The sequence below is a fragment of the Passer domesticus genome, chromosome 6 (genome assembly GCF_036417665.1).
Source record: "Passer domesticus isolate bPasDom1 chromosome 6, bPasDom1.hap1, whole genome shotgun sequence".
Classification (NCBI taxonomy): domain Eukaryota; kingdom Metazoa; phylum Chordata; class Aves; order Passeriformes; family Passeridae; genus Passer; species Passer domesticus.
The window spans coordinates 62156997-62180625 of NC_087479.1; the positions used below are offsets into that span (position 1 = coordinate 62156997).

Below are 23629 nucleotides of genomic sequence, written 5' to 3' on the forward strand. Positions count from 1 at the left end.
CCAACCCAAACCACTCTCTGGTTCTGTGATTTGCAATCCACTAAACACAGCTGTCACACACATATGCACATACACCTACTAATTAGTATCTAACATGATGCCAGTACTCTCAATTACCTAAAGTGCTGGAACTTAGCAACTATTGAGAATTGAGCTACAACCATCTGCAATTCCCATTTGGTTCTCACATTTCTGGGGAAACAGAGTTGTTTTCTTCTTTTTTTTAATTTCTTAAGGCAACTCAACTAAATTATTCAATCTACTCAGATGTGCAAGTGTTTGTTGCAACTGCTTTGAATTATTACGCATTGGTGGGGGATATTCTTCTGAATATTCCTCTGTCATTTTACTGGACACTTGTGTACATTAATTAGCCTTTGGAAGTTAAATAGATAAATAGGTAATTTAAACACCACTGGAACTACTTATTTCTCTCTCTTTAAAGCCTTATTCCCAACTGAGGAGGGCTTTTCTCATGCATATGACTACTATTCAAAAGCAATGGGCTGACTCACAGCACACAGAGCCAAGCATATGCGTCAATTTTAGCAGGCCTGCAACCTTTCCAGGAATAGAGCCTTGGACCATCCACACTTCAGAGCAGGCACTGAGTGTGTTTAGAGCAAATCTTTGGTGGATACTAAACAAGCATCGTGCTTTCAATTGCCCAGCTGGCACCTTTCCTATTCTTTCCCCACTGAATATTTTACTACATTTAATATAAAAGAGGAGCAAAGAGAGAATTCCTTTTTTTCACCGCAGCTGTAAAGTTTCTGAACCCTGTCACTGACAGGTGTTGCCTGCACAGAGGGCTCGGTATTTCTCACAGAGCAGCATTTTGCTCTGGAGCAGCCTCCAAGGTGAAGCAAGGACAGTGATTGTGCACTCAATGCTCCCATTATCCATCCACGTTTGCCACACACAAAGCCCTGTAAGCTGGAGCCACGCACACCACGCCAAGCAGGTGGCCAGTCTCGCACACCACGCCAAGCAGGTGGCCAGTCTCGGATTCCCCCTTGCAAAAAAACCCCATGAAGTCCTGAAAAAAATGAGATTGCATTTACATCTACAGCGATTCCTTCACGGATCCCAGAGTGGAGTAAGAGTTTCGTTTGCTGAGCTGATCGAAAAAACCCACTCCAAGACACATTTGACTGCAGTGAAACAACTGAACTGATCTCACACCAACAAATTATCATCTACCTCAGAGAACAAAAGCAGCAAATGCACTATTTTTTTCAGTGTTTTATAAAAAGTCACCTGAAGTGCACAGCAAGTTATTTTCAAATATCACAGTTCTCATACACAAAATATACCTATTTACATCTACTACCACACACAAACAGCAACAGAAGAGGGCTTATCTGGAATGGTGAGATATATCTACTCCGAAGAGAAACCACAGAAAATCCTAAGAAGCTGCCGAAGAAAAGGGGAAAAAAACCAAAACCAAAATAACACTTCTAAGACTGAAGCTAGTTACTGTTCAACAGCACCACTGCCATAATCCAAGAGCCAAGAGCTGCTTACTGTTTTATAATGGTCACAGGAAAATTTACTTCTCCCACGAACAGGGACCTGGAAGGTCATACTACTTATTGGCATATTTAACGTGCATATATCTGCTGGAGTCCAGCTTGTTCTTGCTTCTCAAGGGGTCCACAGTTAAATGATTATATATATGCTGGCATGTGAAGCTTGAGTGGTTAATTTTAGCTGAAGACATGCATGCACAGTGCTCAGATTTCTGACACAGTCAAACTTTACAAATCCCACCCCTCCTGCAGCTCTTCCCTTCTCTCTATGTCTAACACAGAGTTCCAATGTTTGACATCAATTTCAAATGGGATCAATATATTTTATCATATCAAAGCTATTTACAGCAAGAATAAAGTTTGGCAGGTCTTTTGTGTTGGACACTGCAGGCATTAAAAGAATGATCAAAGAAATTGTCGGGGTTTTGCTTGACTTCTTTTGTTGTTGTTTTGGGTTGTTTGAGGTTTTTTACACAATCAGGAGGCTTTCTACCTATTATAGAGACAACTCCCTTCCTGTAAATGCTCCTAACATCTATGGAAATTTATGCTCTGAAAGGTTTTTTGCACGACAAAAGCCACCAGATACACCTCTTTTTAGAACTTCAGAGTATATTGGAAGGTTTTATCCATCAGAAATGCAAAATAAAAAACATCACAGTGAATGAGATCTGTGATGGACACACAAGACCTGGTGCAGCAAGGGCTGACTGCCCTCTGGCAAGACCCCACCATGTGCAAGTCAGTCCTAATTCCATGGTCTGACCACTGTTGTTGCCATTCCTTAAAAATACAGAGAATTGGCACTTGTAAGATGCTTGGCTGGAATTCTTTATATTAAAAAAAACACAGCCGATGTTGCCAAGGTAAGAAGCGATGGCTGCTTCACCTCTCCTGTTGCCAAGCTGAAGGATGGAAGTCTGACATTTTCACTGTTGATTTTTCAAAAGGCACACTCCTGCCAGAGTCAGATCCATGGGGCTCTTTTAACTGCTCCATGAAAAGCAAACAGCCTGGGAGCCACAGTGTCTCCACATCAGCTCTCCCCCCAGCAAAGCCCCCTCACCGTGGCAGAGGTGGCTGTTTGTTTTGGGGAGGTGGGGGATGAGAGGGGCTTTGATGGAGTTTGAGGAGAACATGATGTGCTGTGACATGAAGTAGCTACTTTACCCAAACAGCTCCGAGGGCTGAGGCTCTGATGTGCTCAGGACTGTGCTGTGAGCAACAGCTCTGCTAATGCAGACAGGCTGAGTGGGAGAAGGGAGGAAGTTTGCATGTGTTCCCCCCAAAACCCTGACCACTGAAGATGGGAGAAGGATCTAACTCCAGGGTGCTACAGCCTTACAGCTTCTGCTGTAACACTCAATGTGATCAGTTCCCAAAACTCCACGTAGTCTTGGCTTGTGAGACTAAATAAGTCTTCTAAACTTTTCTAATAAAGACAGATTAATTTTCTCTATTTGGAAAAGATCTGAGAGACTGTTCCTAACAGCTGCTGTAATTTCATTGGTATTTTTCACCTGGGGTCACAAATCTTCTGTGTTTACAGTATCATCTCCTCTGGGCAGAAAGCCATGGCTGCAGGAGGGATCAGAAAAGATGAACCATCACTGCTGGATAGGACTCTGAGAAACAAAGGGCAAGGAAAAGATTCCAGGAAACAATAATCTGAAGAGGGCTGGAAATGGAACCTGATTTGCCATGTAGCTTTTTAAGAACAAACTCACTCCTCTATTCCATTTTCTGCTGATTGCTTAGAAGATTAATTCGTCAAAACAACTTTCACAGATGTGAAGCCACTCCAAGTAAAATTGGTTTCTAAGGCATGTGATATTAAACCCTTTCAACTCCTAGCAGTGTATGAAGATGAAAGTTATCTGATCCAAACACTGAGGCCAGGAAACATTGCAAAAGCTTTTCTTAATTTTTAACAAAATCAGTTTGCTGTGGGGATTAAGGAATTACAGAAATTGGCCTTGGTCTCACAGCAAATCCTAGCCCTTTTTTAGCCAAGAAGGACGAGCCAACATTCCCTTTTGGGTCTGCTTAGTGCTTGATGGACAAAAATGAGACTTCAAAACCAGGGCTTGGGTAGGATCAGTCCATATCAACACTGCAGTCACCAGCCAAATATCCTCCTCTCCCACAAACAGAGCATCCAATGCCACTCAAAAAAGAGTAAGTCAACTGCACTTCCTTCCTCACTCCATAGAATGTAATTTAGTTCAGTGTCCAAGGCTTTTCACGAGAGGCAATGCCTCTGGGGCCGCTAGAAGCTGGCGAGAGGCAGCGCTTTCTGACACCTGGAACGACATAAAGCAACAGGGCACAACACATGGATGGAAAAATCACTGCAGCTGAGTTAGCAAGGCCTACAACCTATTCATCACTTTATCTGCCAAGCAAGATAAATGCAAAATCTGGAGATGGAGATGGAAAAGGAAGAAACAAGACCCAAACTTGAGCAAGGACTTGACCACATGATTGCTTCAAGCATGTCCTCAGATCTCAGCTACTGAGTGCACATTTAACTCCTCTGAACAGGAATGCTAAAGTACTGAACAGTACTTTAGCTGGCAGTTAAAGAAATATGTATTAATTCTATTATTTCTAAAGCTTATTGATGGTAAGAGTAAAACTGAGAAGGAACCATTTACCTTTCTAAAGACTTTTTAAAATTCTGCCCATATTTCTACACACCTCCAGCTTCTGGGTACTGTCAGAAATAGGACAGTTGGATAGACAAATCCTAGGTGTGACCTACTTTTGACCTACTTTAAGCTGCATTTTTAAGATAGTGAAAAATATTTTGTGACAGCTGAGCATTAATTTGTGTGGCAGAGATTCCATCCCAAAAAACCACAAAAATACCAAGAATCTCAGAAGGTTCCAGCTTTTCCCATTAGAGCCACATTATCCCAAGAGCTCATCTTCCTCCTAGCCATCAAAATAAAGACAAATCTTTCAGAAAACTTCAGATAGCCTAAAAAAAAAACTAAAGAAGTGCCAGATCTCCAGCATTTTTAAAATCTGGTCCTCACTTTTCAGTAGTGAAAAAGGAAATATTCATAAATATTTGTATCAACATACAGATGAGAGGAGGCAGCCTATACAGGTGTCTGGTTGTAAAAGTTTTGTTAATGAGATCATGAGGTAAAATTCTTGCATTTGAATAAATTAACTACTATCTATACATAGGTGGAAGCACTGGTTTTGTTATGTCATTCACTATATTGCCACAGCCCAAAAATCAGACTACAGAAAAAAGCTTCCTGCATACCTGGGATAACGAGGGGTTCACCATATTTTACAGGAAATGAGGTAATCTTTATAAATTGTTCCTGCTAAGCACTTACAAGTTGTTTCTTTTTTCCTTCCCCAAACAAAAAACCAAAATGCTGAATTAATTTCCACAAACATAACAAACCTAATCTAATGGTCTTGCAGTTGGCCATCTGTTTCACAGATAGAAATCTAACTGAATCTCCCACTGGCTGATAACTTTCTAAATTACATTAAATTGTCAATGCTGACCCTGCTTCCAGCTTAGTTTCTCATGCTTCCATTTAGGAGGCTGGGAGTGATTTCTGTATCATGATCTATATTCCTATTAGACAGAAGAAAATTGGCAATAGATAAAGCTACACATCTGGCACTAGATCAGATTTAAAGGGGCAGAGAAAGGCAATGTCCCCAGCTATGATGCAGACTAAGGGAATACAGGAGAAAAGCTCTAGAATGCAGATGTTATAGAAAAAATTTTAGTTCCCCTTTCTCCACTACAGTCTGTGTCACAAAGACCTTTTCAATCAAATGTACTTGTATATTTATAAATAACTAAGAAATACCCCTCCTAATGAGAAGGACCAAACCTCTGTACCTAAGTTTAGCTTAGCACTGTATAAACAATTAGTAATTTTATCCCTAAAGGCCACTTACAGGCAGTCTGGCCAAGACCCTGATTAGCAATTCACTGTCTTTGGGATGAAGAATGAGTCCCTGCATGATACAAGAGGAAAATTCTGCTTTTTCATTTCCCACTGACCTTATGCCTTGTTGGGGAAGAAGGGAGGGGGGGGTGCTGCTTCCATCAGAGCCAGCTGGTGTGGGCACTGCTGCAGGCAGGATGCTCATAGACTCAGAAAACCACTGGCCTGATCTGTGCTGGCAAATCCTGTGCTCCTAATTAGAGAGATTCACTAAAGTGACACCAGCCTGTGCTTTCATTGATCTGGCAATTAAAATCAGTGCTGTAGGTTTTGTTAAAAATTCTGATACTGAACTTTTAACACCTTCTTTTACATTTTTTAAAAAATCCAGTAAAGTAAAACTTAGAGCAGGCCAGAACTAATAATTTTCAAGTGTATTTTATGGTTGATCAGGAAATGACAGTACAGGCACAATTGCCACAGGTGCAGGAGGTTTCAGAATCTCTGGGTGCCTCCTCACACAGCCATCAGCCACTTAAAGGCCTCCTGTACCTTCCTGAAAAAAAATCATTCAACAAAAAGCAATAATTCTTGCACTGCTCCTGAAGCTTTCTACAGAAAAAAAAAATATATATATAGCACAGTCCTTTTATAGAACTGTCATGAGGCAGATCAACTGTAGGCTTCATCTATTTCCAGCAGAAAGAATTTTATCATAAAGATATTTAATGGGAATTTCCATTAAACAGCATGACCTACACCAGGCTAAGACTATTATCAGTTCCTTATGATTTTTCTTTGTACATCCCTTTTTAAAATGGGAGATGGTTGAAATACTTCTATTATTATTAATAGTCCTTCAAGAATCATACGGCAGCAAGGAGGCTGATCAAAAGACCTGTGAGCTCTGGAAAATTTAGAAAGCACAAAGCAATAAGAGCAGCCTATCTTCACTGGGGCATCCATCACTCAAATTCAAACATAATTTTACACACACATACACAGTCCCTTCCTCTGTTTGATATCCTGCCTCTAGTCCTGCTTTCACCTGAACACCTACCCCTAGAAAAGCATTACTCCAGCAAACTTATGTTACTAAAATTCGCTGAGTAAAAGGTTTAGTGAGAAGAAAAAATATATGGAATTTACAGGTAATAAACTCCTGCAACTGATCCTTGTGATCATTTTACTGGGATCCATAGAAATCAAACATTTGACCTTTTTAAATACAGAAAAAAACCAACTTGGTAAATGCTCAGTTTTCCTTCAGATGAGAACATTCATTTTGATCCATGCTATGGATGTGGTCAAATGTTCCTATAGGATGCAGATGAAAGCCCACCTATGTATGAAAGTAAGCATGATTTAAAGTAACATAACACAGATAAGACTAGTGGCTTAGCTGCAGATAAAATCAGAGCAATTTGCTGGCAATCATTCGGAGGACAGATCCTGCCACAAGGCTTAGGGACATCAGCAACATCAGCTATTCTTTTCTGCCTGGAGCAAGGGTTGGAGGAATGCAGAACAAAGAACAAGCTGCCAGTTTGAAAAAGAAGAAGAAGGGTGGAAAAAAATTATGTATTCCTATAAAATGTTGATTCAGAGATACTAATACTAGGAGGGGGGAAAAAGGAAAAAAGATCTATCAGGACTGGCTGCCTGTTATCCTGATTGAACAACTATTATTTATAGTAATACAGTTACTTACCCGGTTCTTTGTTAACTACAGTTCAAGCTTTGTAATCTTAAAACTTCAGAAATAGGCAAAAAAAAATTTTCAAGGAAAAAAAAAAGCTGCAGCAGCTTCTACGTTGACATTTTAGGTTACAGGCCACTTTTTGCAAAAGGCGGGCAAAAAGCACCGTCTAAAAGCTAAATTGCAACAAATTAATTAAGCTGTGGGTAAACGGTTGAGTTGTGAATGAAAATGGAAACTACTATTAAAACAACCTGAAAGAAAAAGCAGCTCACTGCTTGGATTTGGGGTTGGTTGGTTGTTTTGAGGTTCTTCTGGTTTTGCAAGTGGGTTTTTTTGTCTGGTTTTGTTTATGTTTTATGAACAAAACAATTTTATTGATGAATTTCTTAGAGCTGTCATTTTTGCAGTGTTTGTTTTATACCTTTGGTAATATTTCTGTTGAAAAATTTGATTACGCAATCCCACAATGATTATGAGGTTACAAATTCATTTTTATCTCCACAGATAACCTTCCCAGATACCTCCTGTAGGTTTTCTCCTGAGCCATCACTGCCGGACTCTTGAGGAGCAAGACTGCTAGGCATCAGCCTTTCACCCGTGGCTGCACCTGGAACTAGAACACGCACAGCAGCCTCAGCAAAATGACAACTCCTTCCATGGAATATAGGCTGTGACACCCTGGGAACATCGGGAGCACAGATCCAGGCAGATGACAATTAGTGGGTCTGGGCCAGCTCTATTTCTCTTAAACATGGGCATCATTTTAAAGAGGTGGGTGACACTTCCAGGCACAAATCAAGGGAGTGCAGGCTTGTCCCCATCAGAGTGACTCTGACACAAAGGCAAATAAAAAGAAAACATCTTACTGAACTATACTGGAGCTGACAAAGGCAGCAGCTGCTCTGCTCCACCGGGCAAATTTATATCTACAGGAGGTGTTGTGAAAAATGGATCCTTAGGGGAATTACAATCAGCTCATCCTCTCTTGCCACAACGCTATCTAAGAGATCCTAAAGAAGAAACCAAGCAAATCAGAGACAATTTGTTTTTAAAACATGAGAAGTTCACAGATTCACTCAGAGTCGCACACAGAGGTATTTCTGAAGAGCATACAGACACACCAGGAACTAACATCTCCCAGCACACACTGTAAAGAATATTAATAAGTTGGACAGTAGTGCCTTCAAAAGATACAGATCTCTTTATTGTGATTCAGAAGCTCCTAGAGGATTTGAAGGATGGATGTTTTGGCATGAGGTCCTCAAACTTCATTTTATTAGCGCATAAGAGAAAAATTTACTACTACTACAACCACACAGCTAGCCAAAGAAATAATTAATGAGTATGAACTAGCTTAAGTAATAACTTGTAAAGATTAGGATTACTTGAAAAATGAGCAATCTTACATACTGAGATATTGAGATTGCACAAAATCAAATAGATGAAAAAGGCCCCAAGAGTCCATGTGGTATAAAACACAGCATGGAATAATGCTGCTGTTTGGTACACTAAATCAGGCTTCTCCATGGACAAAGGGACTAAGTCTGTGCAGTTTGGTATACTGGCATTTGTCCAGTATTTTGCAAATCAATAATGCAGAAAGTAAGCACTCAGCAATACATACTGAACTAAGCATTTACAGACAATACACTGTATTTAGCACATCTGTTCCTGTATTTCTACACAATCCATTTTTTCTTTTTTTAGTATAACTAGTAGTAAATAGCACATTAAAGTATCTGATGGTCTAAATGAGTTTTTGTAGTGTTTTAAACACTTGCGTCTAGTTAGTGTGACTCTTTATGTTTACTCTTTATATAAACTAGGATGTGACAATGCTTGGATAAGGGATAAGGGTTAGGGGAGGGCTTTGCACATTCTTCATGGACACCTGCTTTGCACTGACAACATTTTGTTCTCCCAACTCTCTGCAGATGCTTGTCTCAAAAAGCAAATAACCCAAAGATCAGATTAGCAGCCTGATATTTCCATGAGGGAAGCTAAGACTGGCAGACCTGTAAAAGTACTGAGTAGCCCTGAGACCAGCCTCCATCCCCAAGAAGGATGAAACACAATTAGCGTCAGGAAAGCAGATGTCTAACAAAGTAATAAACCATAACTTTCACACAAGGTTAAAAATTTCCCTCTCCTCTCCTCTGTTCGGCAAATGATCCATGGCTCCCAAATGTATCTCTTTGCCGCTTTACACCACCTCGAGACTCCCTCATTCTCTCATCAGTTAATTCATTGGCAATCACTTGTCAGCAAAAAAAAAAAAAAGCAAAACAACAAAGAAGCTCGTTGAGCAAAAGTCAGAGATCATTAAATTAACCAGTCAAAGATCAGCAATGAACAGCTGACACCAAATTGAACCCAACACATGGCCCCATTCACATTATTGTTTAACACACATAGCCAATCACTCTGCCTTCAAAATGACATTAAAGGATTTTTATTTCATCAAACAAAAATATTTGCTTGTGGATGAATAGTCAGCCTAACATTAAGTACATCATAAAAAGTAAGCCATTGCTTTCATGCAGTACCTTTGGATTAAAGGTACTGTTTTACCTCTGAGTACAAACTAAATTATTAAGCATTTTTATTAAGCATTTTCTCTTTAGCTCAAAGAGACCCAAAGTATATTTCTGTGTACTTCTATTTGTGTACCAAGTGTATAATATTACAGGAAGGCCTCCCAAGCACCCACTCAAGACTGTATGAAATTTCTTGCCTGCTTGGTGGAGTCACCTTACACCCACAGTACACCAAGGGAGGATGTGATCTCCATTGCAGGGCAGCAAAATCTCCCAAGGCCCACAGATCATGGGGACATCACCTGGCCTTATGAGAACGGGTCCCAGAATGACCCAACAATCAGTAGTACCTTTATGCTTGCTTCTCCCAAATCAATGATTTCAGCTTCTCCCATCAGCACCCACCACACGCCTTTCCCCGAGAGCACACACATAATCTTCAGCCTTGCTGAGTAGAAATGGCATTTGGCATGGCACTTGCCGACCCCAGATGGAAAAATCAAATACCCCACAATACAAATGCATTAAAGGAAGTGAGAAACCTGATGGCTTCCTCCCCTGGCAGCAAGGGCCATTCTGTGCTGGAGCTGTTAATCAGTTAAGGACAGGTTATATGGGGACGGAGATAGAACTGGATGTGGATGTGAGGGCAAGGAACCTAATGAAATATATCCGTTCTCTCTCAACATAGGAAAAAGCCAACCAGTGAATAAATGCAATATTTTAAACACAGGGTGTTGAAATGACACATGAAAAAAATCATATTTACAAGAGACTAAGGTACCCAGAGTGGCAAGTGTGTTTCCTTTTATGCCTTGAAAAGGACTTTTTCAGCACTGAGTAAATCTCTCTATGTCTGTCACCCCTCCCACTCCTTGTCTTATCTAGGTAATAATTCTTAGACATGCTTATACTACACACCTCCAGAACAAGAGTTGCCACTTAAGTTTCAGCAACTCCTCACACAACTTGTCTGTAATCTCAGTAAATCAATGTAGGCAATCCACTCAAAATTTAAATAAAGTTTTTCAAAAGGGCACAAATTTGCCTCTTAAACCCATATTTAGTCACAACAATGTTTCTACAGAAGACCAGAACAGACTATTTGCTCCCTACAGGCATTTCATCCTCATCAATCCCAGTATCCTGTATTGTGGACCCTCTCCTAATGTAAATGCTTCACTGCAATGTCTTAAACCAAAATCAAACAACAAATATTTCTACCTTCTGAATACTAAGGCATGTATCACAAGAGAAGAAAATAACATCTGTGTGGTTTTGGAAGTCTCTGCCAAAACCAAGCCACAGTCAGGTGAGCCTTTGGAAGTGCTGGTCTCATGCTCTGTACTGAATCCACTGGTATGGAATCCTGATCGCAGATTATTTACCTGCATTTTGGTCATTAAGAAAAAACCTCCAAAGATTTGTTAAGGCAAATCTCTGGATGCAGAGCAGAGAGAAAATCCGTGCCTTACAATGCCCAACTGTTTCACAGGTGATCATTATCACATTCCAGTGTGGGCACAAGGGTGAGATGCCAGAACTCTGACACCACCACTTGAAACAGGATACTCAGGAGTCTCTAGAAGCTTTCTAGTGCTTCATTGTAAAAGATACTGATGAAAAAAAAAGAGATATACAACTATTGCTTACTTCAGAAGCCTCATTAAACCTTTCCCCACCAAAATCATCCTCTCTCCTTCACTTTAACAGTACTCACCCTGATAAAAATTCTGTAGGGTCGTGATTATTAGACAACAAGATTAGGATGGTTATAATAAAATTAGCAGCTGCACAGATAATCTATAAAGAATTTATGTTTGTCATTTCAAAATAAAAAAGCAGATCCACTACGACAATAAACAAGTGTATTTGAAATAAGACTTTTCAGACAGAAAGGTAACAGAGAAAACATCTGAGCAGTCACAACCTCACCGCGATGGCCCTAATCATGAACTATCTGCTAATGAAAGAAGGCAAGTAGTGGTCGCATGAGAGACTTAATCCTTACTCACATGCAAAATTTTTAAATTAAAGATATATTAAAGCCCTTGTGCAACGTGTAATGCCCTGGGAAGACTTCACCTGAAACATCTAATCTCATTCTTGCCACCTGTGATCAAGAAGGAAGAATTCAGACCAGAAATGGTACAGAAAATTACCTTGGAAATTAGGAGAAAGTCTTGTGAAAGAAAACTCTTAGAATTATGTTTATTTGAACTTCATAGTAAGTTCTTTGCCCAGGACACTGAGGAGAAGGAACAGAGCAGCCAGCAGACGTGCTGGCAACATCCCCAAAAAGCACACAAACAGGCTGCGAGAGTCAGAGCAGATGAGGCTGAAGGAGAATCAGGGGCATTTTTCCACCAAGAACAAGAGACTGCAAGCCAAGTGGTTTTCAGATTTTATAGCCATGGAAATGGTGAAATTGTTACACTAATCAGAACACTGTAACAGTAAAATCTGACATTGATTAAAACAATAAACGCTCATTCTCACATGCTATTAAATACCATCTGCATTTATCCCTATGTGGGATAAGATCACTGCAGAGCAAGACTTTGCAAAAAAGCACATACAACGGGGAGTAAAAGAAATAGTAAGGCTTTTAGAAAGGTGTATGGAATTTTTAATCATTCCTCAGTGTCCTATGAAGGAAAGAAGTAAATAAACCAAAATCAAGCTGCAATCCCAAAATGCATCCTGTACCAGAACAGGAATGCTTTTTGAAGGATCACCTACCTCAAATCCCTTTCCAGTCTGTTTACTGCCATAATACCAGCACAGAATTAAATGAGGCCCAAACCTCTACACCTGTATTCTAAATTAAGACGAACGTATTAATCTGGAATATTTCAGAAAGCCTAAACCGAGAAACATACAGCATCTACATATATTTTTAGATTTGCATTTCTGAAACTCCTTATGTAAGGATTTTTCAAATTATATCTGCATTGAAATGTAACATGGATAGTTTGTAACAAAGCAGTTATAATACAGCATTTATTTATCTTGTGATACAGACATATGAATACGCACATTAAGTAATTTCCATGTGTTTGTTTTCAACTTACTTTGATTTCTGTAATGATATCAACTCCTTAAATAACTAATACAATTTAAGATATTTAGATTTTTATAATACTTAAATATCTATGTGTATTGTACAGAAAAAATACACACTGTGCTGGGACCCTGACATGTGTATGCACACACACAGTATTTGTATCTGGGAATTTAATTGTGTGATACAAGTGCTATCATAAATGATCCAAGTCACTCCTAGAAGGTGTGTGGAGCCTTCCCTCCTTGAAAAAGAGCCTGTTTCAGTCCCTGCTGTGGTGATTAGAAGCACCCTGCTGTACTTTGATGTCTTTACAGAGAATACTCATATGCCCACATTGCCCCCCCCCCCCCCCCCTTTTTTTTTTTCCCTTGTTAGGAGTGCCAAGAAAACAGATTTTTCTCTGTCATGGTCAACCCAAGAACCCTTTTTTTCCTTTGCACTGATCTTTTGTAAATGATCCTACACCTGTGTGGGATTGTGGGTGAGGTTTCACCTGCCTCCTGATAGTTTCACTGCTTTCACACCTCCTTATCTCTACTGACACCTGTCAGGAACAGGTCTGCCTTTTCACAGCCTTATGATGCTGCAGGTCACAGATGTGCTGTCCTCTCCCTGACTGATCCTCGGAAAAAGCGGGGTGTACTCTTGCAACAACACACTGTCCGCTCACAGGCTCCTGTGTCAAAAGAATATTTCCTTAGCTGTGTGATTAAACAGAAGTTTGGGGAATGTATGATTACATGCAACAGCATTTTTCAGACATATCCTAACCTAAGAAACACTGAATTATACTTTGCTATTTATTTTAATCTCTGTAGAGTGCCAACAACTAAGCCTTCGATCTAGACATCTAACAGCGGGCTAAAGTTCCACACTTTTTGGCTTGGAAAAGGTGGGTAACAGGCTATGATCCGATTCCAACACCAAGTCAATAGTCAGCTGCAAGATAATGCTATGATTTTTCCAATAAACTGCTTATAAGCACTAACACAGATGGCAAAAGCTTAGGGAACTGAAGGAATTTTTTCCCCTACTTAATGAAAAGAATTGCTAAGTCAGCTAGTAAAAATAGGCCTGTCATATCATAACTTTACAAATCTCTTATCAGCCCAGTCAATTCTTCCCGCTCAGTTTTTAAGTTAAGCACTTGAAAATCTCTTCCAGAATGAAGTGTTTCTTCCAAATAAGTAAGTCCCCTTTGCTGTATGCCCCACATCAGCCCAGAAGGCACATAAAGATAAGAGAATTAAAGGGAAATGTTTAGTAGAAGTCATATGTAAACCAGGACTGAAATTATACACATAGACATAAACCTTTTAACACTCTCTTCACAGAGAAAATTTTGAATTAGCTCACTATTTTACAAGGATAACTTTTTTCCCCGCTGTTTTTGCATGAACATGTTTTTAAAATCCAATGGTTTACCCAGCTTAGGGCCTGTAAACTTGTGCAAACCTCAGGTGTTGATCCAGCTGGCACCACTCACCCTGGCACAGGGTTGGGGTGGTGCAGAGCAGGAGTCGTTCCTTCTTCCCTAGCCCATATGGACATGGTCCATCTCCTCCTGCACCTCCTGACCTCCAGCAGGAGCGATTCTCCTGCTCCTTGGATCTCAGGGTCTCCTATGGAGCAAGGGCAAGGATAGGAACACTGAGGGGCTTCCACACCCAGAGCCTGTCAGCTGCTGTGGAAATAAGAATTTGGTCCTGCTCAAAGGTTACAGCACAAATATAAAGTGCTTATGCAAACACATGCATCTTTTTTTTTCTCTCATGTTATTCAACATTTTAAAATTGAAGCAGAAAATAATTATGGAGAGAGAAAAGTAATGAAAGAATTATACTGCTTAATAGTAAGTACCATTCAAATTTTAAAAATTGAAAACAGAAAGAATAAAGGTGACAGTGAAAGCTGAGCAGCCTTCAGTTTTCTCCAGCTCTGTATAATCCATAAGTCTGATCTCAAATGAGAAAAGACAAAAGCTACAAAAGTTACAAATAAACTTCATTAAATAAAAACCTAAAAAGCTTAAATTTTGGTGCATCTAAAACCTGTTTTTGAAACACTGTTATATTTCAAAATAAAATGCTACAGCCTCTGCTGACATTACTGTGGCTCTTCAGTCAAATTTACTTTACTCCATTCAAAGAAACAATCTTTCAATACAGGTTTACCTTGGGGTCATTTATTACACCATGTCAGACACAGAATGTATCATCTTGAGAACACATACATAAGGTTTTCATTCATTAGTTTCTTACGAGCTCAAAAAACCAAACAAACACACACACACAAAACCCAAACCAAACAAATCCAACCCTCCCCCCAAAAAACCCACCAAGAAAACAAAACAAACAAACAAACAAACAAAAAAAAAACCCAAAAAACCAAGACCTCCAATCTAACACAAACCAACCACACACAAAAGAAAGCCTAACTTGGAAAGGTTCTCTACTGCGAGTAACATACTGACAGGTTAGTTAACATGTTTTTACTGATACAATAGCAGGAAAAACCTCATAAAAGGCTGCAGCATTCTCATATTTGTATGCGTTGTATACACACGCTTCAAGGCTGAGGGCTTGTAGGATATGTACGGGGCAATTCAAACTTGGCAGAAAGAAACAGGATCACATGCTTTTTACGACCTCTTGTGAATTCTTAAAGCCATAAAACAGTGAGTGGGAACGATCCTTGTTTTGATTACATTAGAAAAAGGTGTTTGCATTAAGGTGTGAAGCTGACTCAGAACAGTTAAAAAGAAAGAGTGATCTACCCTGAAATATTGTTAGTCTCAAATGTAAAATGGAAATAAAATCGAAATTAAACATTTGTTTTTAGAAACCCAGGAATAAGGAACTCTGAGGTCAAAATACTTTCGTTTATCAGCTGGGCACAAGTCACTCAGGACAAATAGGAGCAAGCTACACAATTCATTGTTTTTCTCCCATGAGTTGGCAACACCTTAGCAAGTCGACATAGTCTATTCAGCAAGAAAATGATCTTGCTTACTGTCTGGCCACTCCTCTGAATGTCCAGAAATAACATCAATATGCTCCAGAGAGACTGGCAAGAGACCTGACATGACTGCCCAGTAAACATACCAACGATGAAAGCAACCTTGTATTTTGCAGCTAATTCAAGACGACAAGATGGCAGCTGAATGGATTGTATAGTGTGTGAAAAAAATTAGGCCACCATCCCCCAAAATTATTCAAGGATAGTATTATGAAAAAAGAGTTACCAACACAGAGTTTCAGCAGAGTTAAATACTTATTCCACGTTGCACACTTATGGCAACATCACAATTTTTATGAACTTATCTAAGTCTTGCAGGATCTGATATTTGGGGATTTTGTGGTAACACCAGACAGATAGATCCTGCTGCCTGAAAAGTCCTTTATTACAAACCTGAAAAAAACCCTGTTTCCATACTCTGAATCTTACAATTTCAACCGCCAATCGATTTCTGCCATCACCACCCAAAACTCAGCAGAACATATCTGACTTTTGTCGGCATAGTAGCCGACAAAACTCACCCTAAGCAATCACTGGCAAGCATTTTCTCATTCTTTTTTCCACAGAAACCTCAGTGGACCAAAGGAAGGAGGAGGAGAGAAAGCAGAAAGGCAAGGTCGGAGGTATTTACTTGGACACTCACTTATCTGAGAATTATTTATATATATGTACAAAAATAATATATATATATATATAAATGAAAGATAGAAATTACTAAATAATATATAAATAATTCTTAAATACATAAGATATATATATTTATATATATAAAATAAATATCAATATATAAATAAACTATATACATACACACACACACACATATATATATATAATTTTAAAGTTTTCTTTCTTTGATCCACTTTATCAAGACTAGCCAAAGCCTCTGGAAGAGTTCTGCACAAAGCTGAGCCAGAATCCTGCCAGGTCCCCCGAGACAGCACCCAGCAAACCACACCAGGCAGGAGGCGGTCCCACAAGGCAAACCTCTGCAATTCCCGAATTACAGGGGCAATAAATGTCTGCTGCTTGACAGGGAATGTGGGTCACGAGCAGGGTATGGGGTGAAGGATTTTATCTTTTCTCCTTCTGCCCAAGAAGTGGGTAAATCCAGTACTTTTCTTCCACTCTGAGCATCACGTGGATTTTGTTGGACACCACCAAGTATTTGATTCCTCACATCTCCTTTTCTCTGCTTGAATTCATAGCTCAGTTCTCAGGTGCTGGTGCTGCTTGCTTAGCCCACTGGGGCCGGGTTTAAAGGCCAATGTATATGCAAAGACTTTGCAATACACCTGTGTACATAAACTCTTTCTGCTTCCTAAAGAGCTCTTTGCATATGAAAAGCGAGAGAAAGGACTCACTTTAACCTCCCTCCCAAAACACTTGGCTTCAGCTGGAACCAGGCTTGGGCAACCCCCACACAAAGCCGCCAACTTCCACTGCCAGCTCGCAAATTCATTATTCCAGGGGCTACTCATGCGTGAAACATCCGAAACTATCTGATCCATGTGAAGGGCTGCTGCTGTATCCAGAGCTGAAAGCTCCTTCACTAACACGTGTTTATCACCTCATTCCTTGCGAGGAAAATATGTAAAATCAGAGATTGTTACATTACCAGCCGCGCTATAAATTTGATTGCAGAGCCTGATAGGAAGAGCTGCTGGGAACTCCCACACGGACTTCAACAGAGTTTTCACACATAAAGGCTAAAGGATTAGACCTGTTGCAAATCCTGCGGCTTTATTACAAATTTCTCAGGAAAATAAATCTTTCCTCTAAAAACTGCATAGAAATGTAATTTTCTTTGTTTAAATAATCTGCCAGAGACACACAGAAAACAGATTTAAAGCTATCTTAGACAAGCACTGTACTGAGATTCTTTACATCAAATAGCTTAAAAAAAAAGAGCTGCTGATGATACGTCTAAGTTTTGATCAGAGTTTATATCTTGGTATGGACAGTAATTCAAGCAGACAGGCAGATATGTGGGTTTTCTGAGCTGATTTATGCTGCAGGAATGGAGCAGCCACACACTTTATACTTACAATGTGCAGTGGGGTTTTTTACTTTTCAGGAATGGGGAAGAAAGAAACGGGGACGAGGGAAAAGTGAAGGGAGAATTTAAAAACAAAAACTATCGAGCAAACAAAACTCCAAATGCTCCCAGGCGACAAAATGATACCAGCAAAACTGAAAGAGAGAAAATTGCTTCCAAGAAGAAAACGATAAGAAAGACAGTAAATAAATGAAGATGAGGGAGAGAGCTACACACATAACTGATGATTCTGTTCTTAGTTTTAAACGAGCCTAACTACAGAGATGAAACAACAAGCAGACCTAAACAAGCCCAAAATATTACTTAATAAGTAACAAATCCGGCTGCGACTCCATAGAAAAGAGCATCCGCTTGGAGAGCACATCGGTCCAGCACCAGCCCTGCCACCCTAGGTACCCCTGCTCGCTAATGAGAACCGTGCAAGGGGAATTTTCTCTCGATCAGCGGCAGTCCCGGCACGTTCCCGAGGTCCTTACCAGCTTCATGGTGCTGTTGTTCTGCTCCCAGCGCCACAGCATCACGCTCATGGTCCGGCCGGCACCTGCCGCGCCCCGGGGCTGCCCGCGCGTGTCCGCGGCCGCGGCTGGCGGGGTCGGGCCCGGCCATGGCGGGACGCGCGGGCCCGGGCGGTCCCTCCGCGCCGGGGGAGGATCCTCGCACCCCTCGGGGCGGGGGTGACCCCGGCGGGCCCGGCCGGCCCGGCCCGGGGAGGGGTTTAGCACAGAGGCGGGGAACTCGGTGGAAGCTGAGCCCAGAAACACTGGAAAACAGAGATTAACCGAGCGCCAAGCCGCATTTTTGCGAGATGCTTAAGGGTACCGGGGGCATTTTAAAGCAAAACTGCGAATTACAGGGGTTTCTTCCCATTTTGACAGCCTGGCTCTGTTAAAAGCACAGGTTATGGAGCTGTCGTGTTGTATCTGAATTTGGCCCGAGCTGCTTCCACTCAAAACTGGGTTTATACTTAAGTCTGGTAGGGTGGGAAAGGACGAGGCTTGCCCTGAGTGAAAGGGAAGAATATTCTGCCTTAAAAGTTATTCAACAGGTGGAGCATCGCAGATTGCCTTCAGGAACATAAACAAGAGGATAGGGAGAGTGTTTAGAATAATCAGTATATCAGTATTTGCCACATCACATTTGAGATACAGCTGTTGAAGATCTCTGTAAATGCCAGGCTATTCCATAGGTGATCTCTTGCGCCCCTCTGAAAACAGCTCCCCTGTTCCCCTGGAGCACCTTGCCCGGCAAGCAGCCCAAACAAGATACTCGGCTGTGGGAGGATTCATGCCTGCTCTTGCCCAAGGTCCTGTGAAATCACCACTAAATCAGTGGGAACCACACTCCTCACCCTTCTGCTCTGCAGAAGGTGTTACACCTGATAAAGGGCAGGGAAATATGGGGAATTAAAATACCTTTGAAGGAATTCCCCAGGCCACCCTTTTTGCACCCTCCCTCCAAATACAAGTTTTGATTCACATAAAGAGAACTTTGCTGGCTGCAGGAGAAGAGGCAAGAAATTACCACAGGCATAACCCACAGGTAATGGATCCAGAGCCCACTAGCATTTTAATATCATTTTCTAATTGTTAAATCATTTAATAATCCAGTAAAAATATATTGAACCATTTTTTAAAAAATTAATGGACCAAATTGTACTCAAAGTGATCACTTTCCTATCTGAAAATTCCCCTTTTTTATGATTTTACTGTCAAGACTGCTTCATGTATCCACTCAGTATGTTGCTGAAGAAATACAACAAACCAGTAAATTGGCATTTGAAATTCTGTAAATACCCTTTTCCATAAGAAAAAGACACACATGCCTTCTTACTGAAGTTGTTTCCTTAACAGTTATGCTTCCACAACTTAAAGATTTAATTTTTTCAGTCTGTAATTGTTCTCTTGTACTAGTTTATTATTTTAAGTGATAACAAAGAAGGAATAATTATTGAAACAAACAATCATATATTCCTGCACTGTAAAAATAATTGCCCTACCAAGTCTGGTAGCTTGAATAGCTACGTACAGAGAAAGAGCTGCATGTTGAAAGCACTCAAAGACTTTATGCATACAGGTTACCTTTGAACCACAGAAGTAAAATCTGAATCCTCTTCTGAGAATAAAGAACTCTTGCTTTTTTCCTTCAGACCAACATGGACCAAAGCCCTAGCACAGCCAAATCTTCCCAGCCAGCCCTCTACGTAAGCAAGTACCCTGCTGAAAGGTCATTCCTACAACACTCAGAAGAGGAGAAGGTCACAGCCCATTCCAGGGCTTGAAATAAGATGTATGGTCTTCAGGAGGTTCACAGGCTGAGACAAAAACCTGCTGACAGACTCATGAATGAGGGAATGAATGCGTGCACTGGGAGGGAGAAGCCTGGGTATGATGCCAGAAGGATTTTCTAAGAAACTCACAGTACCTTGGAGGAGCTGCAAGTGCCTGCGGTGCGCTCCTCGCTGAGCTTCAGTTTGTCCCTTCCCTGCTGCTAGTCCAGAGGGAGCATTGCCAGGGCTTCCCATCGACCTGCTGGCATCTGCCTGAATATCCTGACATGATGGTGTTCTGCTTCCAAAAAACACACCAGCTTCAGGCAAAAAACCAAGGGAACTGAGACAAGTGGAGCTCTACACTTGCAGGATTACAGCCTGTACAAAGGGCCAAGACAGCACGCAGCACAAGTCAGCGTTGCCTCAGACACTTCCTAAGTCTCTTAAAAGGTTGTGGATGATCTGCTCTGCCAGTTTGAACGGCCAAATACTTTCATTCAGCACTCAACTTAGTGCCAAAATCAGGAACTGTAAGAACCGAAGGAGAGATCTCAGAAAATGGCAGATTTTCATCTACCATCACAGGGGAAAACTCCATTTCTGGGACCCAGGGAACAGAGTAGAGCCAAACTGCCCCAGCTACAAAAAGCAGATTAAAAGACCAGATATGGATGGAAGAACTCTTCAGTCAGCCAGTCTTGTTTCTTTGAACACAGTTTGCTGTCTGTTTTTACCTTAACTAAAGTGTGGCTCATGCTTGAGTATTTCCTCATTTTATCCCTGTTTGAGCCAGCAGAGCACACTGAATGTGGACAGAGACACATGTAATCACCCTGAAATACTAATAAAGCAAAGCTCCTGAGGTGTAAGCTCTTTGCCTCCCAATCACTTTTTAAGCCAATTAATATCCTTAACTAAAATCTGTGTTGCTTTTAGATACTTTTATTTAATGGATTTTCCCAAGCCAGCCTTGATTTGGGATGAAGATGCCTCGCCGATAGCATTGCCAGGTGTAACCGGAATTTATTTCTTCCATTAAAAAGTAAGACTTTGGAGCTGCCTTTCATCTTCCTATCTCCCTTTCAGGCTCCCACAACACAGTGAAAGAGATAAGGTTAGGACTGAAGCTGGTAAAACCCATGCGTGACCTCTTGCCCCCTGGCAGAATCACGGCAGGAGTTCCTCCCCAGTTGCAGTGCCCCAGCTTTGCTGAGGGATCCAGGAGATGCCTTTCCCATACAATGCCCAATTTCAAAAGAGAACAAGGACCAGATATTTGCTTGTATTTGAATCCTTTAAAACCATAAAGCATTCAAGCTCTCTAAGCCTTTATTATGATCTTCAGCAACACATACATGATGACATGGGGTCAATATTAAGTTGAACCTTCAGGAAAGGACATTATTTACAGCCCTAATGGGCATCTAAACTTCCCTATTAAAGTGCTGAACAATACACTTGTTATTCACTAGCAAGCCTTCAATGACACAGAAACATGTGTCCCCAGCAAACCCGATGTTCTAATGAGACATGCTTCCAGATTCCAATGCTTTCCAAATAAAACTGCTGGAAAAACAGGAGGAAACAGGTGTTGGAGACATTATGAATGAACTCAGTGCACACAGTCGTCATCCGTGCAACATTACTATAAAGAAAGCTTGGGGAAATCCGTTCAGTAATAATTCATTGTTTGCCTATGAAAAATATGTGTGCTAACAACTTGCTCTGCCATCATTAAACAAAGCCACACTCCTGTACATACACATTACTTTTGCTTTTTAAACACATCAACATTTTGCTGGTTTTTTTGTTTGTTTTTTTTGGGGGGGGGGTTGGGGTTTTTGTTTTTTTTTTTTTGTTTTTTTGGTTTGTTTATTTGTTTGGGGTTTTTTGGTTTTGGTTTTGTTTTTTGGGGGTTTTTTGTTGTTGTTGTTTTGGATTTTTTTTTTTTTGGTGTGGGTTGTTTTTTCTTTTTAATCTGGAAAAGAAAGCATATTAGAGAGTTTTATTACTGCATTCCAATGCATTTTGGTCAAAAAGACCACAATCTTCTGTTCACTAAAAGCTACAGTTTTATTTGTTTTTTACTATATAACGTATGTCTTCCTTTCATGCATTACACATGGAAATATCTACAAATTATAATCTTTAAAGCATCCTAGAAATCTTGAAGCTGTCAATAACAGTATTTTGCTAAGCATGATGTGGGAGAGAACAGAAGCCTAGCTCATGGAATCATAACAGATGCTCAACCATTTTCATTCCAAAAAAGCCCTCAAAATGGTGTTGAGTAGGAGCCTCTGAATTCAACATTTTCTAAACCAGCAGAAGAGATGCTTTGCACTGAGTAGCACGATTAGAGGACCCAATGAAGGAGCTGCCCACATGGTTACTCTTGATTTTTGGCAGTTGTTGGGAGGTTCTGGAGGACACAGAGACAGCTGGTGCTGGGTACCAGATCAAAGAGAATGAAATGGCCTTGATAGTCACAACCTCCCACCAGTCCCAGACAGAAGTACAAAAAGAGACAGAAACTCAATTAATGAACAGCTGAAGCAGACAGTATTATTACTGGCAAATGAGCATCCTTTCTCTGGAAAACATGTCTTGTTAAAACTGGTATTTTCTGCTGAGTTCACAGGAGCTTACAAAAGTGATATCACAGATGTGATTATGTGAGGAGGCTCTTGCCTTATCTTCACCTGGCATGGTGAAAACCAGAATAATAACAAATCAACCCAGCAAACATCTGGTGGACTGAAAAGGAGTTAACAGGTTTAAAAATGTGATATGTGAGATATTATATTTACAAAAATAAGCAGCTTGACTGTGACAGGAATAATTTTCAACCCTACTTTTTGGAACAAACCCTAAAAGGGGCTACAAAATTTATTGTTGATACATCAGTAATGGGAGATGTACATGGTAAAAAAAGAGGAAGATCAAAGCAAGAGAAGTTCATCTATAATTTCATCATGACTAGAACCATAAAAAGGTGTTAACGCAGCAAATGCAATCTTGTAAGGAGGAGAACCTAAGAACGTGACAGAGCAAATGGCTCTCCATGAGTTCAGTGCACCTGGAGAGAGCATCACAGCCATGATGTACCATCAGGATGCCCGGGTTTGTGCTCTGGTTTAGGGGTGATGCAATACTTGCACATAAGAACAGGGGTTTATCAAATAAGAACAGGCTTTATCACCTGCTGGGTTTAATGCTGGATGTGTAAAACAGTTCAACAGGTTGAACCTTTGGAGAGCCTTCAGAGAGGAGCTGTGAGAATTACTTAAGGACTGAAAAATGCAGATCACAAGATCCAAATATCTGCTTTTCATTTGTCAGAGAAGAGTAAGGGCAAATATGAGATCATAACATGAACTAATTTTAAAAAAATCTAAGCAAGTCAGCAGAAGTCATGTGGACTGTTTTATGGAGGAAGTCAGAGTGAATTATCACATTTATTGCTGTTTTATTTATCATCAAAGGTTATTTCTAAGTTCCCCATTAAAGTGTATC

The 23629-nt window shown here is 40.5% G+C and overlaps 1 protein-coding gene across 10 annotated transcripts in view; it reads right to left on the reverse strand.

Annotated features, from left to right (window-relative positions):
- NAV2 (neuron navigator 2) overlaps positions 1–23629 on the reverse strand; it is a 385274-nt gene that overhangs the window by 155044 nt on the left and 206601 nt on the right. The window contains exon 1 of one of the 10 annotated variants that reach the window (XM_064426227.1): positions 18321–18558. The exons of the other annotated variants lie outside the window; for them this stretch is intronic. Coding sequence (XP_064282297.1) covers positions 18321–18371 — 51 coding nt within the window. The 5' untranslated portion in view covers positions 18372–18558. Of the gene's footprint in view, positions 1–18320; positions 18559–23629 lie in introns of those variants that run through there. 10 annotated transcript variants of the gene reach the window in all.